Here is a 24,263-nt window from a genome sequence, read left to right as displayed (position 1 = left end):
AAATCCACTATTTGCAAAGAGCTTTTAAACTTCTATTTGCTTAACAAATTGCATGTTCGCAATTCATTTTGTAGCGTTTCGATTTTCTCTCAGTAAAGAATTTTTTTACACTGTTCATTCATATCCAAAACCAATCTTCTAGCTATAGAAAGCTTTTACAGTAAAAGCTAAGCCTTCATCGACAAAAACTGCTTAGAATATAGACGTTTAGCATTTTGGAATAAAGAACGAAGGCATCTTGGAGACGACTTTTCAAAGTGTACAATACTTTTTTTGTTCTTCGGATTATGAAAGAATCGCATGTTGGAATGACTTTGCGCGCGCTTCAAAATGACTTTTCTATGAATTTATGGTTATTATTGGTACAATAAAGGAATTATACCACGTTTTCTTTCACGATGTTACCTTTATGGAATACTAATGATTCTTGCCGAATAAAGAACCGAGGCCTTCGTTATGGACCAAAGCGTTATCCTGTTCTAGTTGTAGAAATATAGCAAAATAATTTGGGTAACCCCTTTTTTTCTTGGCGAACAATGTGGAAAAAATTTAAGTAATAAAGTATTTTAGTAAATAAATATTCATTCCTAACGATACTTTTTAATTTCTTTTCCAGGCAAACAGACGACAAGAACGGCTACAGCAAGCGAGAGGACCAATTTTTGAGTATTGATTTCTTGTTTTGCAACACAACGAATCTTTAAACAAGCTCCAAAATTGTCCAAAAAAACTTTATTTTACTACTCTTTAATTTCGGTTTCGACTAATTCATTTTCTTCCTGCTTGTTTAAGAGATCTTGTGACTTTTTTCAGGGAAACGGAACGGTTCCTAAATCAAATATGGAACACGATTAAAAGAACAAAATTTCTTAGTTTTTGGTTTGCGACTTTAAAAAAACCTTGAAATATTCACTTTCTTTTGGCATCGAGATAAGTCAGAAACCAAAAGCTACCATTTCAATTTAACCTAAGGTTAGGATTAGAACTAAGAGGGCTCCAGAAATATCAAGTGTGGAGCCCAGGGAAAAGCACATTAGAAGCTACCAATAAAACTATAGGTGGGGATTTTAGCGTTTTTGACTGGTCAATCGGCCAGGGTCAAATGAACCAATTAGGATAGATTTTCACTGAATATTAGGACCACGAGTTGGTGATGTCCAAAGGAAAACCGAGTACGCTGGATCTGGAACGTCTTCAACTACAGCTCGTGTAGAGCATAAACTGTGTTGTAGTCCTTGATTTAGAGTAGGTGGAGTTCTGTCATTGTATTGTGCGGTTGTGGTCAGTTAAGCTAGATTTTGTTATCTCTACTACGCCCAGGTTAAGTTTCGTTCTGACCACACTGCTCGGTCTCACAGTCAGGGTTTGAAAAATTTAAATAAAATTTAAACGGTAATGCAAAACGAGTATATTCTTTCAAATTTAAATGTCTCAAAAACAATTATACCTCTTTATGGTCTATTTGATCCATTCTTGATTGTTGCTTTGAAATTCAACATCCGATAGTTGCACTGAGTTTTTCCATAATAAAACAAGCAATTAAACATTATCCATTTATTTCAAATTATTGAACATTTTCAAAATTCATATTTTCAAATTTTAATTCTCATTCCCATTTTTCTCATTCATTCAGTTTTGGCTTATATTTTCCTTCAAACCCTGACTACACGTGTGAGATCTCAATGACGGTTGTCCAAGACTAACGCTAAATGTCATGAGAGGAAAGATATCGATGGAAATCATCAATCATTTTAACATTGATGTTTTCTATTACATCCATGGCATTTAAAAACCTTGCTTTGCAGATCTTCCAAGAACAACCAAACTTGGTTGCAGCAAGACTTCGCTTCAATCCACGATAGTTTTTTTTTTTATAATCATTGGTAGCTTTAAGACCTAGATCAGTAGACATAGTATGCGCAAAGAAGTATCGAGGGTTAGGGATGTGGACAGAAGATTTGCTGTCCCCGTCCCCACTCCCCTCGATGCATTTTTACGCTGCTATTTTATATGCAATATATATTATTGTATATACTTTTTAAATGCATGTCAATTGCGCAGTTACTGCTGCAATTGAATTATCAGTCATCTCAATATTTTGATTTATTTTTAAGAATTATGAATCAAAACGCTGAGTCATAACCTTAAAAACTGCGCACTTTTTCAATAAAAAGTGCAAAGTCTGTCATGAATTTATTTTTTTTCGTCAATATGTTTTGGATATAAGTTTGATTTCGGCGGCCCGAATATTTGGTTTCCATACTTAAAAACATAAATTCGCAGATTACCGATAAGGTGTTCATACTTACATAGGCTCGTAGATCATAATTACCGATTATTAGGTTTTTATACTTACAATTATAGGCTCATAGATTACTTATTGTAAAGTATTCATACTAGTACGAACAGAGGCTGATACGATAGATTGCTGATTATTAAGAATTCATACTAACATAGGCTCATAGATTACCTTGTAAGGTTTTTTGAATTGAGGGAGACTTACTGAATAAGATTTAAAAGGGATTGTTACTGAAGACTTCTAATTTATTGAGCGAGTGAGTGGTCGTTGAGGTGTGTCGGGGATTTATATCTTGTTTGAAACATGTTGTAAACACTACTTGTATACTATTATAACCTGTATTAATTGTAATAATTTGAAGTTGAAATAAAGATATAGTCATAAGTACTAATATTAACGACAGTGTTTTCTATTTTTATTTATTTCCTTAAAACTTTTAGCATTTGTCCGAATTACCAACTTATGGGGTAGAATTTCGAAAGTTATTGGGTCTAGGGATATTCCATCTTCGATAGATGTAAGTATGGTAGGTTCTGACCTACTTGCAAAGAACTGGTGGCACAGTTCGCTTACTTCTATTGATTTTGATGGAATATCCTCCCCTTGGTATATTCCGGAGCTGACTGGAGTAAGTATTGGTAGGGTCTGCCCTACTTGTAAAGAGCTGCTGACACAGCTCGCTTAGTTCGGTTAAGTCTCTGAAATATGCCATCCCTTGGGGAAATTCTAACAACGATTTTCATTTCAGCTATGCTAACCATTATTATCTCATTTTCAGATATGTACTAACGATTACTTCTGATTTTCAGCTCCCCTTATAAATTAGATATTATTTAAGTATAGATAACAATTTAAAAATAAAATTAGTTTACACTTCTTTACTTGCGCAAAAAAGAGCTTCTAGTGTAGCAGTGTAGACTAAATCTTAACGATTTCATTTACTAATTTCTTTTTCCTTTTCTTTTTCAGAAAACCTTTTAAGTATCTCGAGTTGCCAGCCGATTTTCATCTCGCTAACGATTCCACCTTTCCCGAATTCGCTTGAGAGACCATGAAACACTATGGCTCCAAGACAAAGTTGAACTTGATAAAATACAGTAAATGTAAGAACGCAACAAGTCAAACCTCGACTTGAAGCTATTGTTTCGCGTACTCAAATAAATTCGGGAAAGTTCTATTCTCTTCCAGCATTCATTCATGTTAAAAAAATAGTACATGATTTTTTAAATGCGTTTTTTTAAATTCATTTCTCTCTCTGATATATTCAGCAGGTGATGACACACCGTGCAAATACCACTACCGTTCTGTCATTAACGACCATTGTTTGGCATGCTGTTGAATTTATGAATTATCAGTGAAGTATACGGGGAATTTTCTTAATTATTGTTTTTGTGTTTTAATTACTAATTTCTTTCTTTTCCTTTTCTTTTCTTCCCTTTTTCCAGTTTTGTTCCCCCTGAATTTGTAGACTGGGATGACCTAGCATGAGACGATTTCTCACACCAGGATTAGCGATGCCATGTCCAAAGTAAGCCTACAGCGCATGCCTGGGAAACATTGTTCCATCCAATGAATCCTTAAGAAACTTTGATATTTGTACTGTGTGCATTTGCTTTCAATGATATCGATTGTTATACTAAAAAGTTAAAAAATTGTTTTCTTTTTCATCTTCCAGGTTAGATTGTCTGACGGTCTACTTCGCCAGATGTGCTGCTCTGCATGCGTTTCGTTAGACTTCAAAATTTATTTTAAATAACAGAAAATTAAAATTTTAGTAGAGTCCAGCAAGATATCACCTACCTTATAGATATATTATGACTTTAATACTTTTATTCGCTATCGCTACCGTTTTGAACTGTAGGAGACAACCAAAATGTAAATTATACTTGGTGATATAGTTGCTGGATTTTACAAATATACTTAAGTATAGTAAAGTAATCGTTGTTAATATTATATAACAGGATCTCCTGATTAAGTTACTAAGTTATTGTAAAAGTTAAAGATCTAATAAAAATCAATGTAAAAATTGCTTTGTACTTATTTTTACAACTTGTATACAGCTATTTCAGAAAAGGTTGAATACTGCATACTGAATCGTGCATTTCAAGACCGAAGTGTATTGTGGGTCATAGCGACATTGTCTAAAGTAGGGTTAATAATTATTTATTCTATTTTTAGAGTACAAACACTAAGTGTGTAACATAAATACCACTAAGTACTGCTAAATAATGCTAATCCTGTTTTGTTTAATTAACACTATCTACCACTAAATAGTGCAAAGTACCTGTTGCACACTTTTAGTGTTTGTACTCTAGTGTATTCCATCTAAAACAATATACTAACTGCATGTAGAGTTAATTGCTGTATATTTGCTACTTATTTCAAATTAACGAGACCCACAATGCCCTTTGGTATTGAAAAGCACTAGAGTACAAACACTATAAGTGTGCAACACAAATACCACTAAATACTGCTAAATAATGCTAATCCTATTTTCTATTGTTTAATTAGCACTCTTTACAACTAAATAGTGCAAAGTGTTGCACACTTTTAGTGTTTGTACTCTATTCAGTATGCAGTAATCAGTATTCAACATTTATGAAATAGCTGTAAATTCTAGAGTGATTTTACTTTGCTCATGAAACAAGTTGTATAGTTAGTGACTAACAGTCAAATTAAAACAAAAGAAAACAGTGGAATTTCGGCCTACTACTATGCATTAGGTTGTCTATTCTTTCAGGGGCGAAGTAGAGTGAAGTCATTGAAACCCGTGAAATAGTTATTAGACTAACACACATTAGTAGACCTTAATTCCATCGTTTTCTTTTGTGTCTGTTTGACTATTACACGTTGACTAATAATTTTTATTTCACGGGTTAAATGCCTTCATTCTAAAAGTACTCTAAACCCACGAAAATCTAATAGTCATTGTCTAAAAGTCAAATGAGAATAAAAAAAACAACAATGGAATAAGCGATTACTAATTAGCAATTAATTATCGAGACCGAATGAAATCATAGTCCATGATAGTGATAGGATTGATTGATTTTGTCAAATCCAACTAGACGGTCAAATATAGATGCAAACACGTTTTGAGTGAAAGGTAAATTGAATCTTTTGGTATTCAAAGCCGTCACTTTTTGCCACTATTAGGCTATAACTTTAGCCTATTAGTAGCTCATCCAATCAGATTGCAGCATTGTTGATAGACCAAGAATTCATTTGACTAAATAGTGTTTCTATTGTCAAATTAGTGCTATTTAGTACTAATCAGTGCAGAATAATGTATAATAATAATCTAGTATGTGAAAATTGGCACTTATAAAAAAGCAACCCGCGAGAGGGATTCTGGAAGGTGTGTAGGTATAATAAAACCTCATCATACTGGAGCCCTATTTTTTAGACTACCTTGAAACCCCACCCCAACTCGTTTAGTGTAAGTAGAGCACGCTTGACGTAAGTCAAGAGGACTGGGTGCCATTCCCGGACGGGTTTGATTGGTTGAAAGGTAGTACCTAGGAGGGTATTTGACAGTGTCTGATTTTTACCACAGAGGGGGTGGGATGGAAAATCTGGGAAGTATAAAGGTTTTTTAATATGATAAGTGAGTAAAGAAAATACCTAATTTTGAAACTAAAGCCACGAGGGCCAGTATTTGACCATAAAGGTCCATAAAATAATCCAGAAAAGAACATATTGAATAGGCCTTTGATTAGTGCAAAGCTCGCATCGATTACAAGATACTTCTGTTTTCAAAGCACTTAACAATCTGGCTCCGGAATATATATCTGGACTATTTAAACGCTACAATCTTCCACGCTAATTAAGATCTGAACATCAAAATCTATTAATTGCTCCGCCTAAAACAGTCAGTAAGACATACGGCGACAGATCTTTCTTCGCCGTCGCCCCCAGACTCTGGAATACAACCGAGCGAGCCATCGGAGACTCCAACTCCCCTGTTTCCTTTAAATCCAATGTTAAAACGTATTTATTTCGTAAATATTATAATTTATAATTAAATTAATCATATTTATTTATTTATCTTCATCAGAGACAATATTTTTTGTACCATTGTACATTTTGTAACCTGTATTTTATATATTTAAATTCTATATATTTCATTTCTTAATAGGATATGTGAAATATTGAAACTTTGTGAAATACTCTATTTAACAAATTGACATCAGATTTTTATGTGTCTGTCCTCTTATTGACAATAAATTGCGTCATCACATTGTCAAAGTAGTGTGGATCCACATACTACTTTGACAATGTGATGGCGAAATTTATTGTCAATAAGAGGACAGACACATAAAAATCTGATGTCCGTTTGTTTTTTACAATAACAAAAACGATAAAAACTTCTCATTTTTAGCGATCAAAACAACCAACGAAAAGAGCGCACGCTCGTTGACGTCAGTTTTATCTGTCTGTCCTCTTATTGATGATAAAAAAAAACCCAATCAGCGCGCGAGAAATTTGTAAGTTATCGTAAAAAAATTATTATTATTATCATTGTTATTCATTTTTTAGGATTTTTGAATGAACACCTAACTAACTTTATTTCCAGAAAATAATCTATAACTAAACAAGTGTAGAGGCCTCTTTACACCGTGCAATTAAAGTTGTATAATGCAATTTTCGACTGAAGATCTTTTTCCTCCTTTAACAAGGAAAACAACCACACTTCTTTTTTTTAGTCTTTTCGTCCAAGTACTGGTTTTTGGCAAAGTTGATAAACACCTAAAATGCAACAAAAGGAACAAGCTTCATCACAGGAAGAATACTCAAAATATAATAGCAAATTATCCAACCTTGCGTCACAGTCTACTAAAGGCCGGTTTAGACGGTTTTCGCCTACAACTATCGTATACAACACGCTCGCGTCTGTCGTAGGCGAGTTGTAGACTTGATTTACACGCTACGACTCGAGTTGTAGGATGGCGCGAGCGTGTTGTATACGATAGTTGTAGGTGAATATCGTACCGTCTAAACCGGCCTTAAGCAATATATTTATGAGATAGCAAATCAGATCTAGGAAGGACATGTGTGGGCTTATTTAATATCCTGGCTCTAGTTTTTCAAGGCGCATACAGCCCCCAGCTCCCCCCAAATATTTATAGTCGAAGTCGACTTTTCTTTTGAATATACGTCCCACCACTTTAGAGGTTGCGGTCATTCAAGGGAGCACGGCAGACATACGTTTGTTGATTGGTCTTCCTGTGGTACATAATTAAATTGATTGGTCTTCCTGTAGTATGGACGCGCATGCGGTTTCTTAAATGTCGCGCGGTCTCATTAGTAAACAAATATGGCGGTTTATATTTACTTGAGCCCACGCTATTTTTCGCGGATCACCGTATTCGTCAACATACGTCATTACCACAGGAAGACCAATAAAAAACATTATGTCTGCCGTGCTCCCTTGGGTCATTGAGCTAAAAACATACTGGGTTCATGTGTCATGAAGTCTCCTTCGCAGGCGTCATACGTTTCGGTCCCAGATCCTCACAGGGACCAAAATAAATTTGATTTTTATCCCTTATTGAAAACGCTCTTCAGAGAGGAGACATTTGAAAACGGTAAACCTTTTTGAGCTAACAATCACGACTGTCGTATATACTATATTTCTAATGATGTACATGTTATGGTGTAGAAGGATTTATTATGTAGTTAGGGTAGTACGCCCGCGCTGATTGGTCGAAAACTGTGCTTTATCAGTGAACGGAGCACAATGCTGATGTGCTGCTAGATTCTGCCGACAAAAATTAGTAGCTATATAATAAAGCGAATGTTTACGCCACTTCCTGCGTGCTTTATTAGTAAACGGAGCACGGAAAAACTGTTTTATTTGTTAAATAGAGTACGACTGACGTACCTGCTCAAGAGTGGTTTGGCTAACACTGTAGTCAATAATGTTGAGACTTTCTCGATTTCTTTCAAGTTGACCAAATATTTGTGACCATGTCAGGTCTTCGTTAATGATTTGGTACGTCAACATGCCCTTCAAGTGAAATAAACAAATGAGTCAAATAAATATGCTGCATTTTATACTAATGTTGGATGTTATCAAAGTCTTTTGATAGGATCATATAATGGCTAAAGTACATAGCCCTCCGATAAACCCTTTTACGAAATACAACAAGCAGTGGTCAAGATATAGTCGTGCTACGGAACTATGATTTTCCATATTGTTACATTAGCCGCGGGCTATGGCATGAGATACCCTTTGGTAGCAGAGCATTTGCAAAAATAAAAAATAAAAAATAGAAGATTGATCAAGGATTTCAGGATATCTTCAATGCTTCAGAAGTTAAAAGGCTTACAGCATGAGAATCTGTTAGGACAGCTCCCGGGAATGATTCATCGATAAAGGCTTTGACTCGTTGAATATCTTCTGCGAGGTTCCCATTATCAGGGCCTTGCACCACGGGCTGGAAAGGCGTCACTGGTGATGATCGAAATTTGACATCAGCATTAGCTTGGAGACTTTGATAAGCACCTGATAAAGATAAAATAGAATAAGATCTAAATTACCAGCTAAACATCTGCTTTCATGAATCAGATGGACAGTCACTCAAAGTTCTAAATCAAAGGGGCGAGCGCGCGCGCTGTTTTGGCGCGAAAAGTTCCCGCCAAACTCGCAGAAACATAACCAACAAAACAAAATGTCTAGAAAGGACCATTAAGTTGAGAATGGTTGTTTTGTTATCCCATCATAGAAAAATAAAAAACTAATCGAAGTTTTCGATTTGTCTTGTCAAAAACTGATAGAAACATGAATTTTCCTCTGAAGGTGAAAACATACAATTGACTAGTTAGCGTCGGTAAAACATGTCGACTGAATTTACATGTGATTCTCTTCCTGTTGAACTTTACGGACCTAAATAAGGTGCAGAACGGCAACGACGACGACGACAACGGCAAGCATACGGTATCACTAATTGCGATATTCAATAGACACTCGTTGGAATGTACGAAACACTGCAAGTCACCGTCTTATGCTGAAAGTAAAACGTGAAATGTCCTTGTTTTACGTAGTATAAAGAGAACGGCTAGGCCAAAAGCTCATCTTTTCTAATTTTTATATGAAGTAAAGCGCTCTTAAAAGACGTCATTTCACTTCAAAACGGGGGTGCTTATAGGAGTAAAACACTAGACAGACATGAAATAATAGTACAATAGAAGGTTTAAGCTTCTTAATTTCGCCAACGTTGTCGCCCGCGTTGCCGTCCTGCAGCTAGTCCAGACGCTGGCCCCTTCTTTGACCGCTTTGCTTTTATCCTGCAGCTAAGGTCCCTAGTGATCCATTCATCAATAGCCGAAATAATTTTGTAATGTAAGTACCTGCATTGCTTGGTCCGTGTTCATCATCAGGAAGATTCCCAGCTGCCATAGGATTGATAAATGTTGTTGCAGTAGCCTGTTGAACACCTTCATGCTCTGCTGCTATTGTCTCGACTGTCCTTTGACAGTTTGACTGTCCTTTGATTTTAACCATCAGAGAGTAACCAGAACTGAATCTAATGGAGACAATATGATTGGAATTTTTTTAGCTTTTTTGGTAAGTGACCTCCCATATATGAAGTTTTAGTACAAAGAGAGGTACCTGTTCTTAAGATGTTGAGGGCTTCCAATACACTTGAACTGACCATTGACCATGATGGCCAGACGAGTACAAAGAGCTTCACATTCCTCCATGCTAACAAAACAAAATGAATATTGAGCTACTGAGGACTTTGTTCCGTGCTTTTTAAAGCTTGTCTAATAACTACAACATACCTGTGTGACGTGAGTACAATTGAGCGGCCGCCCTTCATAACGCTGGTCAAAGAATCCCACAGGAAACGACGAGCAACAGGATCCATACCACTCGTAGGCTCATCCTAAATACAGAGGTTCGTATAGATATTACATATGATAAAGTAAATCTAAAGGCTGATGTATATGACATCTAAAGCTCCAGTCAGCAAAGTTAGTTTAAAGAGGTGCGGCAAGAGGTGATGGAAGCTAAAGCCCCATAAATTAGAGATAATTGAACAAGTATGCAAGGTCACTACTACAAACCTCAGGCTCAAAATTCCGCGGACAGTTAACCTAGCCACGTGCATTTGCTAATAACACTGACTTTCCAACAAGATATTTATATGTTTAACTATAAACTTACCAGGAATACAATGGGGGGATTGCCAACTAACGCTATGGCGGTGCTGAGTTTGCGTTTATTGCCACCACTACGACACAGATAGGTCAGTATCATTGTTATTGTTATACTAATGTTTTAGAAATACAAAGACAAAAATAAAAGAAGCAGAAAGGTAGGAAGGTTGGTCAGGTATGCAGAACGAAAGGTAGCAAGGCAAGAAAAAAGGAAAGAATGATGGAAGGATCTAGGATGGAGGTATGGATGGTAGGATGATAGGCGGGCAGGAAGGAAGGAAGGAAGGAAAGCTGAAGGTAGGTAGCTACGCAGGCGAATGGTCCTCCGCGGGCTTTAGATAGCTTGGCCGTAATGTTTTCCCATTTCAAAAACAAGAGAAAACAAGAAATTAATTACCTGAAATTTCCGCACAACTTGTCGGCCCATTTGCCAAGGTTTAAATGCTCAATCAAAGAAGAGACGACATCATTGATTTTGTCAGGAGCAACACCTCGTAGTTGCGAGTACATCACCAGCATTTCTCGTCCTGTCATCCTCTCGATCAACGCATCAAACTGAAGTGAATATAATGCTTGTTTAGATTGCTATTTGAATACATGTGACGAGCTGCTATATTTTACTCATCATCATACATCATCATGATACATCATCATCATTTAATACTGAATCCTGAAGTTACACATACCTGCGGACAATATCCTATACGTTGCTGAACCTGGAAATAAAGACGAAACTTTAGATATAGTATAAGCAGGCGAGCACATCAGCCAGCCCCTTTCCTCAGGAGGTCTCAGTTGGTATCTGAGATGAAACTCCGAGCACCCGTTCGCTGAATCAAGGAAGGGGTTAGCAAGCACCATAAAAAGTAAGGAGCTTAGACTGAAACATATAGTAGAAAGGTATGAAGGATAAGGTAAGAAAAAAAGGCAAGAAAAAAATTAAAAGAATTAGATTTGAAAACTGAATTTAGTGGGGGAAAAAAGTGGAAAAAAAAAAAAAAAAAAAGCGGAGGTCGGCCCCCGACTCCCTCTCTGCGGTCCTTGTCAGCGCCAGCTTACTTGTTTGAGATGGGTCTGAATGTTATAACCATCAAGAAAAGCTGTTCCATCAGAGATACTTTGATCACCAGTGAGCATGCTAAATGTGCTTGTTTTACCAGCACCTATATATAAAGTATAAACCAAGTGTTAGCAAGAAGAACATACGAAATCTGAGAGGTTGGAAAGGTGAATGAAATATAGACTAAGGTAATAGCGAAGCAAATCTGAGCAAGAAGAAACCATGTCTTAGGGAAAATTGACCATTTTTCTCCATTTTCACGATCAAGTCTTCCTTGCCAATGCAAAACTTGCAGAGGGAAACTTGGCGCTCTGTAGATACGGCTTTAGATCATTCCCTGTGTTTCTATCTTTATGTTGGTAAACCACATGAAATAAGTTGAGTGGATGAACTCGTAGAGCACGCACTTACCGTTGACTCCAAGAAGACCAAAGCACTCTCCTCTGGGTATTCCAAGATTAAGATGATCAACAGCTGTCCTGTTCGAACCCCTGTAAACCTGGAGCAGAGAAATATATGAATGGTAATAATATGAATATATATAGAGAAAGGACTTGGCGTTCGTCCGTCAGTTTTCCAGTTGTCTGTCTGGTTGCCTGGTTGCCTGTGTTTCTGTCTGTTAGAAGGAATTCCTCTTTATTGTTTTGTTGTTGTCATGCTTTGCTCGTTTCTGTTCTTGAGAAATGGCGGTCAAAGAGCATAACACGAGAAACAAAATATTATATGTAACCACTGACTCATTTTTCGTGATATCCCCACCTATTACTGTACCTTGGTGATATCCTTTAGCACTACAGCTTCTTCGTCAATCTGTTCTTTATTCAACTGAGCAATTCGCATTCTTTCAGCATAAACATCCTCGTCCTGAAATGAAAAGTTGAGTAATAGTGATAAAATTGGGCATGTTTTGAATTAAATAGCGTAGAAAGAAAAAAAAGAATTTTACCAACGTTTCGAGGCCTGTGTCTCTTTCTCAGTGTCAGTAAAATGGTCATTAATATCGGTCAACTGACTTTTATCAGTGTGTAGTTTAGGCCTACTGAGCTGCATATATGAGCATACAGTCAATTCAAAAAATGTTGTCGTCGACCAACTCAAGCCTACGCGACTGGACCGAAAGGAACTCTGGGTAGTAACCATTGAAGCCGAGTTGACTCCATAATTTTACGGACTAGTTATGCCTGGTTTACAGCACGAACCTTCGTAGGCAAGCGGGAAGTGTTGAAGGATACGTTTTTTTAATGCCCTCACATTTTCGGAATTGTGAACTGAATCATAATTACTTTGTTTTTCTTTCCCTAAACCTGAAGACATGCATTTGATGGATTGTTTCTCGCCATTATTATCTTAATTAACGATTAATTCAGAACGAATATTTGACCGCTTCAGTGGTTTTTACCCATATTCCTTTCGGTCCAGTTGCGTAGGCTTGAGCCGGTCGACGACAACGTTTTTTGAATTGACTGTATATGAGCTAAGCCTTGTTCGATGCATTATCCAACTCTCTTAGTTAAAAAAACTTACCTCTGAAGGCTGTATCTGAGAGTGTCCCGAGTTTGGTGATTCTTTGGGTTTACAACTGATAAAAAAATTGGCCTGCCCGATGAGAAAAATAATCAGGTTACATATGATACGAAACAAACTGGGAAGGGAAAACCAGGGGCGGATCCAGGAATTTTAGAAGGGTGGTGACTATTACAAAGGTTTTACCAGGAATGCAAAAAAAAAAAATGCGATGGCCATAATATTAAGCAAAATAATGAAATATCAGTTAACTGTTAACTACTAATCAAGACTCGCATCTCGGTAAATATTCCCCGATATTCACTGAGCCTGAGGCAAATAATTGAATCTCACCCTCCCTGTAAAAGTCCTGGTTACCGCCCCGAGGTGAGCTATTACCTGAATGAGCAGAGTAATAATTAACAGCACAACTCCTTCTAAAAACATAAAGAGTGCTTCTTGACCAACACCTGGTTTGTCCCAAGACAACGCATGATCTGTGTAAGTACAATCTGCTTTCCATAAGTATGATTCACGACTCCTGTCAAATACATTTTGTTCTATTTTAGTAACAAATTGGCGTGTTCAATGCGTAAGGAGCGCCCGCATAAAGGACAAAGCAAGAAATGACTTCAACACACAACAATGACTAGTACTTACCCAGGGTTAGAGCAGATTTTCTTATTTTGATAGTTTTCATTCATATCGAATATCGACACGGCAAATCTAAAACAAAAAATCCTTACATGTGAAAGAAACATTAACAAAGAAAGATCGATCCTGCCATGATTAATCCGTTTTTATCCGAAAAAAATTTTCTTTATAGCACTTTTAGTAGATTTGTGAGTTACCATAGTAGAAAGTTTTGTTTTCTCACATAGGGGTTTTCTTCCAGTAACACTAACCCTAACCCTATAACCCTAACCCTAATCCTAACCAAAGACAACCCTTACCCTAACCCTAACCAAAGACAACCCTAACCCTAACCGAAACAGATTAAGTGAAAACCTTGAGATGAGAATGTGCCGTGAATATCCCGTCTCCAAACAGCTCCAAAAGTTCTGATTGAATAATAAGTAAGCTCGCTCGCGGACTGTGATTAGAATACAGTAAAGTAGTCGAGTCCATACCGCGTATGGTGATTCGTCATTGAAGAAACTTCCCGTTCTGACGTACAATGACAATACTTGGTTGCCGTGGTAAAATACGGTACAAACTTGACGTATTATTTCCAACGCACATGTTATCAGCACTACTTAATTAATCTACTGGTCAAGTAACTGAAATTACTTACGTATATGTTGGCACGAGCATAAAAAAGCCGTGCATGACGTGTCTTGCCCCATAACACTCCGAAGATGGGAAGGTACAAGACACTCTGGCGAGTATCAATACCTGTTCAACAAACAGGAAAACAAACCCAACAGTTATTGCGACTAGTCAATACTTAAACTCTTTAGCTTTGTGCTTAATGTTTCGTTTTCCCATCTTTTCAACATTTTACCGCCACCCAATTAGCACAGTTGGTAAGAGCGTCGGAAGGTCGTGGTTCAAGCCTGGGCCAGACCAACACTTAGGGTTTTCAAATAACTAAGGAGAAGGTGCTGCCTTTGTAATTACACCTGCAAATGGTTAGACCTTCAAGTCTTCTCGGAGAAGGACTTAAAACCGTAGGCCCAGTCTGTCTTCACTATATAATCCTGTATAAGGCGGACATAAATGACCCACTGAAGACGCAGGGCCCACTGTAATTGGAAAAAAGCTGTTGTAGTGTCCCTGCCTTCATAGGAAAAGCTAATAAATAAATATATATATATAAACAAAAAAAACAAACAAACAAACAAATCAATCAATCAATCAATCAATTAATCGATTTTAGAATCATGCACATGTCATTCTCATAAGGTTGCGCTTGAGTCCTAAGGGTTTGTTTGATTGCTTCACGAGGTTTTATCTTCAAGTACGTACTTCGCGGTTTTCCTCTCTCCACAAAAGGCAACATGGGAGTTAAAAGTTGTGTGCAATTACTCAACATTAAATGTAGTGCTAGTGAGTGTTGAGCGTGTAATATTTTTAAGCGTTATATTAGTACTTAAACATTTTGCCTCTGACTAGAGAGAATCGGCAAGCAACTTCTCGTATCATTCAGTAAAAATAAAGAAATATTATTGGGCTCTTTCTTGGTTTTAAAGGGCACCTGAGCCAAGAAGACAATTAAAGAAAAAATAGCCGAGAACAATGAGTTTAGAGCTAAACAATACCTGCAATACAATAACCCTAATTCAGAATACAATAAAGCTTGCCACACCAAGAAAGACCCACTTTTTGCAAATACTTACCATTGCAATAATTGAGAGAAGAACCGCAATAACGGCATAAGCAATTAGTGAAGATGTGAATACAAAAGAAACAATGTAAACAAATGGTAGCACTGCGATTCCAAACAGAAGCTGAAAAGAAAAACATGCAAAGGTATTCAAGATTAATGGGATATAGTTGAAGCATTTTTAAAGTGAAAATCTATTAGTGTTTCTCGTTGTGTTGCTGATGTTAGCTCTGTTGTGCTGCTGTTGTTGTCGTTGTTTTTGATGATGTTAATATTGCTGTTATTGTTCTACCGGCCACTGCTGTACTTGATTTGTTTTGCCCACTTTAAATAAAGACTATTATTATTATTATTATTACTGATTATTATTATTATTATTGATTATTATTATTATTGTAATTATTATATTATTATATTAATTATTATTATTATTATTATTGTCAATAAAGTTATTTATTATTTTGTAATTATTATTATCAGCAGTAAACACGTTTGAATGCTAATTAGGTAAGCTAGATAGGGCGTAATTTCGTAACCTACCAGCATGACAGGATTAATAATATATACAATCACTTAAAACCAATTATTAATGTTCTTAAGATGCAGTTTAAATACTTGGAATGTTTGGAATGTCCTTAAGATGTGATTAATTTAAATGTTTTTGCAATGTTCACTGTGCAGCTTAATACCGCTTTCTGCATTCTAAGTAATACATCTTTGTATCTTGCTCCAAAGATATTCTTCATCTCAGGCTCCATCTCTTTAGACCATCCTCCAAGAGCGTCCAAAATGAGGTTCACTTGCAAGATCGTGTATCCTGGGTGTTGTTTTGTGAGCTCAAGTCCAAGTGCTCCATACTTCTTCGTCTCCTCTTTGTCTTTCTTTTCTCGGTTGTTAACCCACGGACAGCTCATTTCCAATTATTATTATTATTATTATTATATTATTATTATGCTGTTGTTGTTGATGTTGGCCCCTTTTGGTAGACATGCAGTAGTCGCAGCAGCAGCATATAAACAGAAATTATTAATATCTAATAATTAATTATTAGTATAGAGAGAAAATACAGAGAATCGAAACCAAATGGAGTAAAAGCCCTGGTCATTAAACTGTTCCTATTAAGCATTTCAAATCAGGAAAATACTACTCGCTTCTTTTTTGTAGCAAGTCGTCTAACTTGCTACATGTCCCTTATGTACATGCGTTTTCCTGGCAATTTCTGGCACTGCGTAGGAACCCGATTCGGATATCGAAGTGAACGTTTGCAATATTAATTACAAATAATATAACAAACCCCGCCAGAGAAGAATAAAAAGAGAGAGCTAGAGAGAATGTCAAACTGGTTGCACATTTTGTTTGGTACGATCATTATAAGTGCACTCCTTCCTGTGGCCCCTTATTAATTGACAACATAGACATCAAATAAACTATGCGAGGTCAGGATATGTATTGCCTCGATCAAAAACTAACCAAGAGAAGAAAAACTGAACCCATCTCGTCTTTGAAGGATTCCACCTGGAAGGCAGCGAAGATGATAAGGAACAACGTTGCTGGAATTAAGTAGTTCAGATAGTCCCACGTGTAGGTACCGAACCAGTAGCAGAATGAATCCACTCCACTGACAAACTGAAGATGTTTAGCCTGTAAAAAAAACACACTATACATAAGAAAATACCGGGAAAGTTTATGGCATACCTTCAGAGCCAAGATCGTGAGGTATATTTCAGATGGTTCACTGCTTTGGGTAAACATTTTGGTAAACTGGTTTGTACTGGGGTAAGGGAACAATTTCGTGTGAAACCTGAGGACGAGCGATCACGGTTTTAGGTGCGAATAAAAAGGTCTACTGGGAACAAATAAATTGTCGTAACAAGCTCTGATCGAGAATAGTGATTCTTCTGAAATAGCCCACGCGCACTACCAACCATCAACATGCACATTGTCCTTTTCCTTTGATCAACTGAGTATCAAGGTTTTTTACAGATCACTTACCTTGGACACTCGTTCCTGAACAATAAACGTTGTGAAGCTGGCTGCCACACATGCCAAGCCCATGGCAAAAAAGATAACTAACAAGTATACACTAGTGCCTCCGTCGCTGTTTTCAGACTGACAAGAAACAAAGATAATGAATAAATAAATTCATTGGTAAATCGGCTCTGAAGGATATGGTCCCTAGAATGATCGAGTCCACATTTACAAGCTTGTGCTCTTCAGCGAGTAACAAAAGTTGCAAAGGGTCGTAAGTAAAGAGATTTTGATAAATCCTTGTGACAGTAAAATACTACTTTTACGAGACATTTTGAAATTTAAGAAATAAAAAAAAAATATTGTCATTCTCAAGTGAATGAGAATTAGAATATCGTAAAACATATGAATCAAGATAATTCCTATAAGGGATAAAAAACACGATGGAACACATAATATATATATTGCAATACATATTAAGCGGAAACTTTGGGGTCTTGCATGCCTGGTGTTCGTTTCACTGTAAATGGTAATAGGAACATTTTGGGTCCCGTGCAACTGCTCATTAAAAAAGGGTGTGTCTCCTTAATAGAGGTTTCACTGTATTAATACTTCGAATGACGTCCCATACCTCTTTCTTCGCAACTTTTGGCAGAGGAAAGTTTGTTGTCTCAATCTCATACTCTTTGCTTGTCAACTTTTTTAAGAAGATGTTGGACATTGCATTCATTGCTTCGGCTATCGTATGGAGACCCTACAATTCAGTAAATTTATATAATGTGAAATATCTGTAACAATTTTAGGGAGCGTAATTGCGCGGAATTTCTAGCATCTGGCTCTGCTTAATTATTTACTTATAAAGATACATTAACAGATTTTACTTGGACAGTAGACATCATTTATCTATCTATTTGTCTTTCTCTGTGCATCTATGAGTACTGAGTTTTTAATCTAACCTAGCTCACAGGAATAATGATCTTTTACCCCAGCGTCAGGTATCCTTTTTAAGGCATCTTTTTCCTCTATTTTTCCCTCTTTATATTATATATATATTTCACATATGTATTATTACACGGCCCAGTTCTCGTTTTCTCTTATCTGTCTCGCAATATATTCCATGCAGACAAACAAAAACATGTTTGATAGTCGTATCTTCGAGGAATAATAATGCTTTCCTCCGTTTTACAGCTAATATATTTCGAGCTGCAACTCATTGCATGTTTATTAGAACAATTTATTTATAACCCTCAAAATATGCATGCAACTTACTTCTTTGCTGTACCACACTGTAGTAGGATTCCAAGAGGGCGTTGTCGTAGGTGTTGCTGTAGTTGTTGTTGTCAGTGAACTGTTACTGGTTGTGGTATTACTGCCTTTGGTCTCAACGAAAACATTTGGTCCATTCACGATATATGTCATGGGACCAATGGTAAAACCAGCTACATGTTTGCGAAAGAAATCATTCGGATTGCTTTTTTCCAACACGTATTCGATGAAAAAGGTCCTTTTGCGGGTCAAGTCAGTTTCTATTATTGTTTTTGTTGTACATGAATAATCCCTGCAAATATTAGATGAGTGATGATATATATATGCAATCGAAAAAATACTCCAGTTGTCACTCACACACTCAACACAGAAGAGATCACCACGAAACACTCAAGATCATCACCAACACACTCAAACCAACACACTCAAGTTCATCGTCAACACATCCAAGATTACCACAACACACTCAAGATCATCACGACGCACTCGAGATTACCACCAACGCACACTCAATATCACCCAGCAGACTCACGATTCTATCACTAAACACACTCAAGATCATCCAACACACTCAAGGTTGTGAAAGAAAGAAATTTGTTATATTTACCTGTTTTTACTAAGACAATCACCACATGCTTTTATATAACCAAACTTTTCATTGCTGCGGCACTCTTCAGCAGTAATGCTCTTCTCAATAAACTGAAAGTCAAATAAAATAACATTTGTTGAAAAGATTGCACCCATCCCCCGGCCCATTTCCATTTTTATCTTCTTTTTTTTTTCATGGGTGCAGAATGCAGCATATCGCCTAGTTACACTAGAAAAATCAAAAAATGTACTGCATTTCCACTTCGACAGCGTTGCGTGCAACATTACTGACAATCTCTTACTACTCTCAGGTATTGAAAATTATTTTTTTAAATCTTAGTTTTGTTGCAGTCAAGATTGCTACTTGTGGCATCTCTCTACAATGAACATAAATAGGTGTGTGTTCGAGACTTTTAAAAGAAGCTGGATGGCTGGATTTCACTGGTCAAAAACAGAAAACAATTGTACTTACATCTTTCTGACATTTGGCATTCAGTATCAGGAACTCGTAATTACAACAAGGGCTCAGTTTGCCCTTCACAGGAGAACTATAGTTATAGCTTTTTCCTTTGACTTGAATACCGTTCAAGGTATTTTTGCTCTGGATGGTATTAACGTTGTCTGTGACATCAATAGTGTCTACTTTCACAGTTGATAGGTAGTCTTGCGCTATCTATAAAAAGTGGTTGGAAATGGTTGTTACGAATCCCAAATGTGTAAGCCTTTTTCTTTTTTTTCTTTCTTTTTAATCAGTCAGAAGTACATTTTTATCACATATAGTTCAGTTTAAAGATCGCTTTTCGCAGTGGCATATTGCAAAATTTCTACTGAACAAATCATACGAAATATGAAATATGTAATAAATGTTAAACGTGATGAATTGTCGTGGAACCGAAAAGGCGTTAGTAAACAAGTTTACCTTTTTATAGGCCCGTGTGTCTTTCCCAAAACCTCATGCATAAAAGTATACCAACACCCATTTAGGATTTGCGCTGCGAGTTCATCAGTAAATGAGCATGACAAATCCCCCCAAAATATGCTTTGGAAAAAAGAAAAGGCCTACTGTAATAGAGGTCTACAAAGCGTAAATGAGGAGATTTCAGAAGTTGGACTCGTGCAGTTCAGTGAAAGTTTTCGATGCAGTAAAATATAAAACATCAACTACTAAGACATCTTATCGATGGTCTCTTGATCTTATTAATAATATTTAGATCTTATTAACCGAGCGGGAGGTCTGTACGGGATAATCTTGACCGAGGTCGGAATGTACAGATCGAGCGCAGCGAGGTCTGTACCCGACCGAGGTTAAGATTATCCCGTACAGACCGACCAAGCTCGGTTGATAAGAGTTTTATTATATGACCACTTTTCATTGAAAAGAACAAAATGTTTTCGCCGTAAGATTAATATGCGATCGGACCGGTTAATACCGGAGAATCTAGACCAGTCCGCGATGCGATCTATCCAATCAAATTGCTCGATTTGCTAGTGTCCAGGCTTTAAGATTCACGGTCATATAATAAATTATGATATTTACCGAAAGATATGAGGCTTTTGCTGAGGCGTTAACGTCACGGAAGTACCCAAAGAAAGCCTTAGAATTGACACCACCAACGCTGAGGTTCGAGAGTTTGAGAAGGCGAGGGGGATCGTTTCCCCTGCTTGAATCTAAATTGGTAACAGTAAGCATCCCAATGACTAACAGGACACAGGGAAATATCAGTTGAGTTAGAACAGCTTTCTTGTCTCTTTTGGAGTTCAGGAATCTCTTGGTAAGCATCGCCTTGTACTGTTGCCATTTGTGTGCGAAGCCTGTTTGAAGTTCTACAACATGTAATAGACCAAGTTATACTGAGCATTTTTTTTTTCCATTTTGAAACAGTCCAGGTTTTATTCTAATGAGAATCTTGCATTCAATAATAAATCATGCATTGATTATGAAAAACGTCCCAGAAGAAACATTCATAAGCAAAGAATAAGAATTGCTGAATCATCCATGGGCTTTCAAGACTTCCTGCTTCTTAGTTCGATCCCTATTACTTTCCTTCCTTGTTGCATTTTCCTCTCCCCACCTCATATCTCCCTCTATCCCTCCTTTACAGCACAAGCTACAGCATTTAACCACATCATGTTGACCTTTGCAAAAGAAGAATGAATTGTACTTACCACCAATTTCAGGGGCTTGGTCGTTTGGAATGTTAACGATGTTCTCAGTATGCCTGTGATGCTCGTGGTCGCTAATGCTAAAAGAAAGATATATGCAATGTCATGTTTAGATCACTTTATTTAGGAGAAGGGACTCTTAGATATTAGAGAACCAATGATCCAAGACCGACCGTGTCAAAGAAGCATCGTGTGACAGTTTCCTATTCATTAGTGTCCTTCTTTCGTATCTTATAAAACCAGGAAGTTACTAAACGAACATATGTTTTGCTATTAATTACAATTTCAGGGCCTCAGGTGTCTGATTGGCCCATTTCCCCCTTGGATATGAGAAAACCTACTTATATCGTTTTATGGAAAGAGATAAAAGGAAGGAATGATTTGTTGATCAAGGTCTTCTGGGAAACTACGACCCCTATGACAAACCCATACCCTGCATATCCAATCCCTACCATTACTTACATATCGTCAACTGTCTTTTCAGCTCCTTCTCCTACTTTCATGAAAACTTCCTCCATCGTGGTGACAGATACCCCAAAACTAGCTATTCCATACTCTTGCTTCTTGGCTGTGAAAAGACATACAAATATATGCAGTCAGTGACTCTAACAGCAAGCAAATACTAAGCTACAAGTAGAGTAACTACAACTAGTTTTCATTCCTTACTTTCTAAATCAAGGAAGAGACTTTCGAAAGACTTTGCTGCTTCTTTGTTGAGAACCATTTCCAGCTCAGCACCAACATTACTTAGGATCTCAGCCGAGGGAACAAAGCGCTTGACTGCGTTGATGGTCATGTTTTCGTTGAACTCCCTGTCTTTGACCAAAGTCAGATGATAACCAACACCATACCTAAAACAAATCATGCCACCTCAATAAATAAAATGAATACCATTATGGCACCATCACCAATTTTCAGTTCCTTCTCTTCATCATGGAGCTCTATACTCATTTTCATCTTCCTCGTCTTATCATTGAATACCTTTTTCAAATAAAATATTTTAAAGACAGGTTCCACTTTTCCTAGGAATGCCTTTCTTTTATATGTCACAATTTAATCATCCGTAGCTATGGAGATAAATCCATGATATTAATATTGTTATCATCATGAAGCGAACTGTCACAATACTGTACCTGCTCTTAAGGAAAAGGGAAGATCCACAACATCTTAACTGTCCATCAGCCATGATTGCAATTCGATCTCCCAAGAAATCGGCTTCGTCCCTAAAACATCATCATTATCGTCATTAATAAATAACTTTATCATTCAAGTTCAAACCAATGATTGCAAGCAATATCATTAAATTGAAAAAGACGAAACATAGGAATAAAAGTGATGTGCTGCCACCAAGCAACAGATGAGTACCCAATCCCACTCGTTTCTACCAAGGGCTAGCGCTTTAACCAATAATGTCATTCACTTACATAAAATGAGTCGTCAAGATTATAGTCTTTCCAGGTTTGTACTTTAAAAGAAGGTCCCAGGTGGCTCTTCTAGCATAAGGGTCCATTCCTGACGTGGGCTCATCCAGGATTACCGTTTCAGACCCTCCTACCAGAGCAATGGCGCAACTGAAACATAAATCAAGCCGGCTCAAATTACTCTAGTTAAACACTGTGGGTCCTTAGACAGGAAACACTTTCAATCAATTACTGCAGTGTTAGATTATATAGTTCCTTCAGCATCGGTCTAAAAGGAGCGAGCTAAATCGTGTTATAGAATGTAATGTAGTGGTAGTGCGTGTGAGCGAAAAGTGTCCCCAATTAGTGCGAAAGCGCTAGAACGACTAGACACTTAAATAAAGTGATTTATTTTATAGAACCATTTTGGGTGCAATCTTGGCCAAGTACTATGGATGGCTGGCGCAGCCTGTCTCTCTTCACTCCTCTTGCCTGAATAAGGAGATTGCTTTTTTTTCTGTTGCCAAAATATCATCACAGTATACTAGTTTTGTCTTTGATTTATTTATTTTCACTCTGACATATATACTATCTAATGCTACTGACTAACTACATGAAGCCGGCAAGGTCTCGGCCACATGAAAAGTAATTATACGAGCAATTTATTTGGTACCTTAGTTTTCGTTTCATTCCACCTGATAGCGTAGCAGACTTTTCATTCATCTTATCAAGGAGCTGCATGTCAGTGATCATGGCAAGGACCTCATCTTTGGCTGCCTGTCCATACTTGCCCTAAAGGGATCAAACACATACAAGTTAGACCTACACAATACAGTACAATACCCAATACAGTTTGTTCTAAGGTTCACAAATCCTATCACGAAGCCCATTCGGCTTCATTAAGTGGGGAGTTCAGCAAATGCAATTCATGTTTGGTAGGGGCTCCGGCGCGAAAGCTTTCATTCGCTGATTGTCACTTGTTCGTTTTCTGATAGCACTTAAAGACCCACCTTTAAATTAATAAAGAACTCCAAATGTTCTTTGACAGTCAGCCGGTCAAACAACACGTTATGTTGAGGACAAAGTCCAAGACTTTCTCTTATTCCATCAATGTCTGTAAGGATACTTTTGTTACCAATATGAGCGGAACCCGACGTTGGTGGGAAAAGACCTGTTAGGATAGACATGGTGGTGGTCTTGCCTGCACCATTGTGTCCAAGAAGTGCTGTTATTTGGCCTTTGTACATGTTGAGTGATAATCCATCTACTGCTACTTTGTTTCCGGCGGAGCTCTAGATAAAAAGTTAAGGTCAAACAATTATTAATTTTTGAATGAGATTGAGCCGATCAATTATTTATCGCACATGCTTTCGCTCAATTGTGTGCTAGTGGATTTTTGGATGTCTTCTTTTTTTTTAAATTGTATTCTTCGTTTCTTTCTCCATAAGATTTAAACCGCTTTTTTCCATGATTCAATGAACATTGGTTCAAGGTCTACCGTAGTTTTTAGTCCAACAGCTTATTGTG

General features: G+C 37.1%; 1 protein-coding gene and 1 long non-coding RNA gene across 3 annotated transcripts in view; one reads left to right on the top strand and one right to left on the bottom strand.

The window, feature by feature from the left end:
• The first annotated feature begins 3,275 nt into the window (after positions 1-3,275).
• On the top strand, positions 3,276-4,136 carry LOC116295604 (uncharacterized). The gene is made up of 3 exons (XR_004197032.1): positions 3,276-3,653; positions 3,745-3,827; positions 3,975-4,136. It is a non-coding gene; the product is annotated as an uncharacterized LOC116295604 (long non-coding RNA).
• Positions 4,137-5,995: 1,859 nt separating this feature from the next.
• Positions 5,996-24,263, bottom strand: part of LOC116295595 (phospholipid-transporting ATPase ABCA3) — a 30,419-nt gene continuing 12,151 nt past the window's right edge. Inside the window, exons 15-45 of one of the 2 annotated variants that reach the window (XM_031703463.2) lie at positions 23,747-24,028; positions 23,410-23,528; positions 22,761-22,907; positions 22,470-22,559; positions 22,003-22,187; positions 21,799-21,904; positions 21,340-21,416; positions 20,711-20,997; positions 19,646-19,846; positions 19,193-19,284; positions 18,589-18,877; positions 17,951-18,073; positions 17,344-17,460; positions 16,822-16,992; positions 15,365-15,475; positions 14,320-14,420; positions 13,686-13,751; positions 13,425-13,566; positions 13,047-13,118; positions 12,294-12,386; positions 11,934-12,021; positions 11,522-11,625; positions 11,149-11,178; positions 10,860-11,017; positions 10,470-10,536; positions 10,085-10,188; positions 9,912-10,004; positions 9,650-9,825; positions 8,629-8,804; positions 8,181-8,306; positions 5,996-7,045 (exon numbers count right to left, since the gene is read on the bottom strand). In XM_031703463.2, the coding sequence (XP_031559323.1) occupies positions 6,968-7,045; positions 8,181-8,306; positions 8,629-8,804; positions 9,650-9,825; positions 9,912-10,004; positions 10,085-10,188; positions 10,470-10,536; positions 10,860-11,017; positions 11,149-11,178; positions 11,522-11,625; positions 11,934-12,021; positions 12,294-12,386; positions 13,047-13,118; positions 13,425-13,566; positions 13,686-13,751; positions 14,320-14,420; positions 15,365-15,475; positions 16,822-16,992; positions 17,344-17,460; positions 17,951-18,073; positions 18,589-18,877; positions 19,193-19,284; positions 19,646-19,846; positions 20,711-20,997; positions 21,340-21,416; positions 21,799-21,904; positions 22,003-22,187; positions 22,470-22,559; positions 22,761-22,907; positions 23,410-23,528; positions 23,747-24,028 (4,071 nt within the window). In that variant the 3' untranslated portion in view covers positions 5,996-6,967. The remainder of the gene's footprint in view (positions 7,046-8,180; positions 8,307-8,628; positions 8,805-9,649; positions 9,826-9,911; positions 10,005-10,084; positions 10,189-10,469; positions 10,537-10,859; positions 11,018-11,148; positions 11,179-11,521; positions 11,626-11,933; positions 12,022-12,293; positions 12,387-13,046; positions 13,119-13,424; positions 13,567-13,685; positions 13,752-14,319; positions 14,421-15,364; positions 15,476-16,821; positions 16,993-17,343; positions 17,461-17,950; positions 18,074-18,588; positions 18,878-19,192; positions 19,285-19,645; positions 19,847-20,710; positions 20,998-21,339; positions 21,417-21,798; positions 21,905-22,002; positions 22,188-22,469; positions 22,560-22,760; positions 22,908-23,409; positions 23,529-23,746; positions 24,029-24,263) is intronic. The other variant, XM_031703464.2, reaches the window with a different exon arrangement.

The sequence above is a fragment of the Actinia tenebrosa genome, unplaced genomic scaffold (assembly GCF_029948245.1).
Source record: "Actinia tenebrosa isolate PJP-AT-01 unplaced genomic scaffold, QUT_ActTen_1.0 PGA_scaffold4__44_contigs__length_22323623, whole genome shotgun sequence".
In the NCBI taxonomy this organism is placed as follows: Eukaryota; Metazoa; Cnidaria; class Anthozoa; order Actiniaria; family Actiniidae; genus Actinia; species Actinia tenebrosa.
Note: the sequence above shows the minus strand (reverse complement) of the source record. Positions and strands in the feature narration are given on the sequence as shown.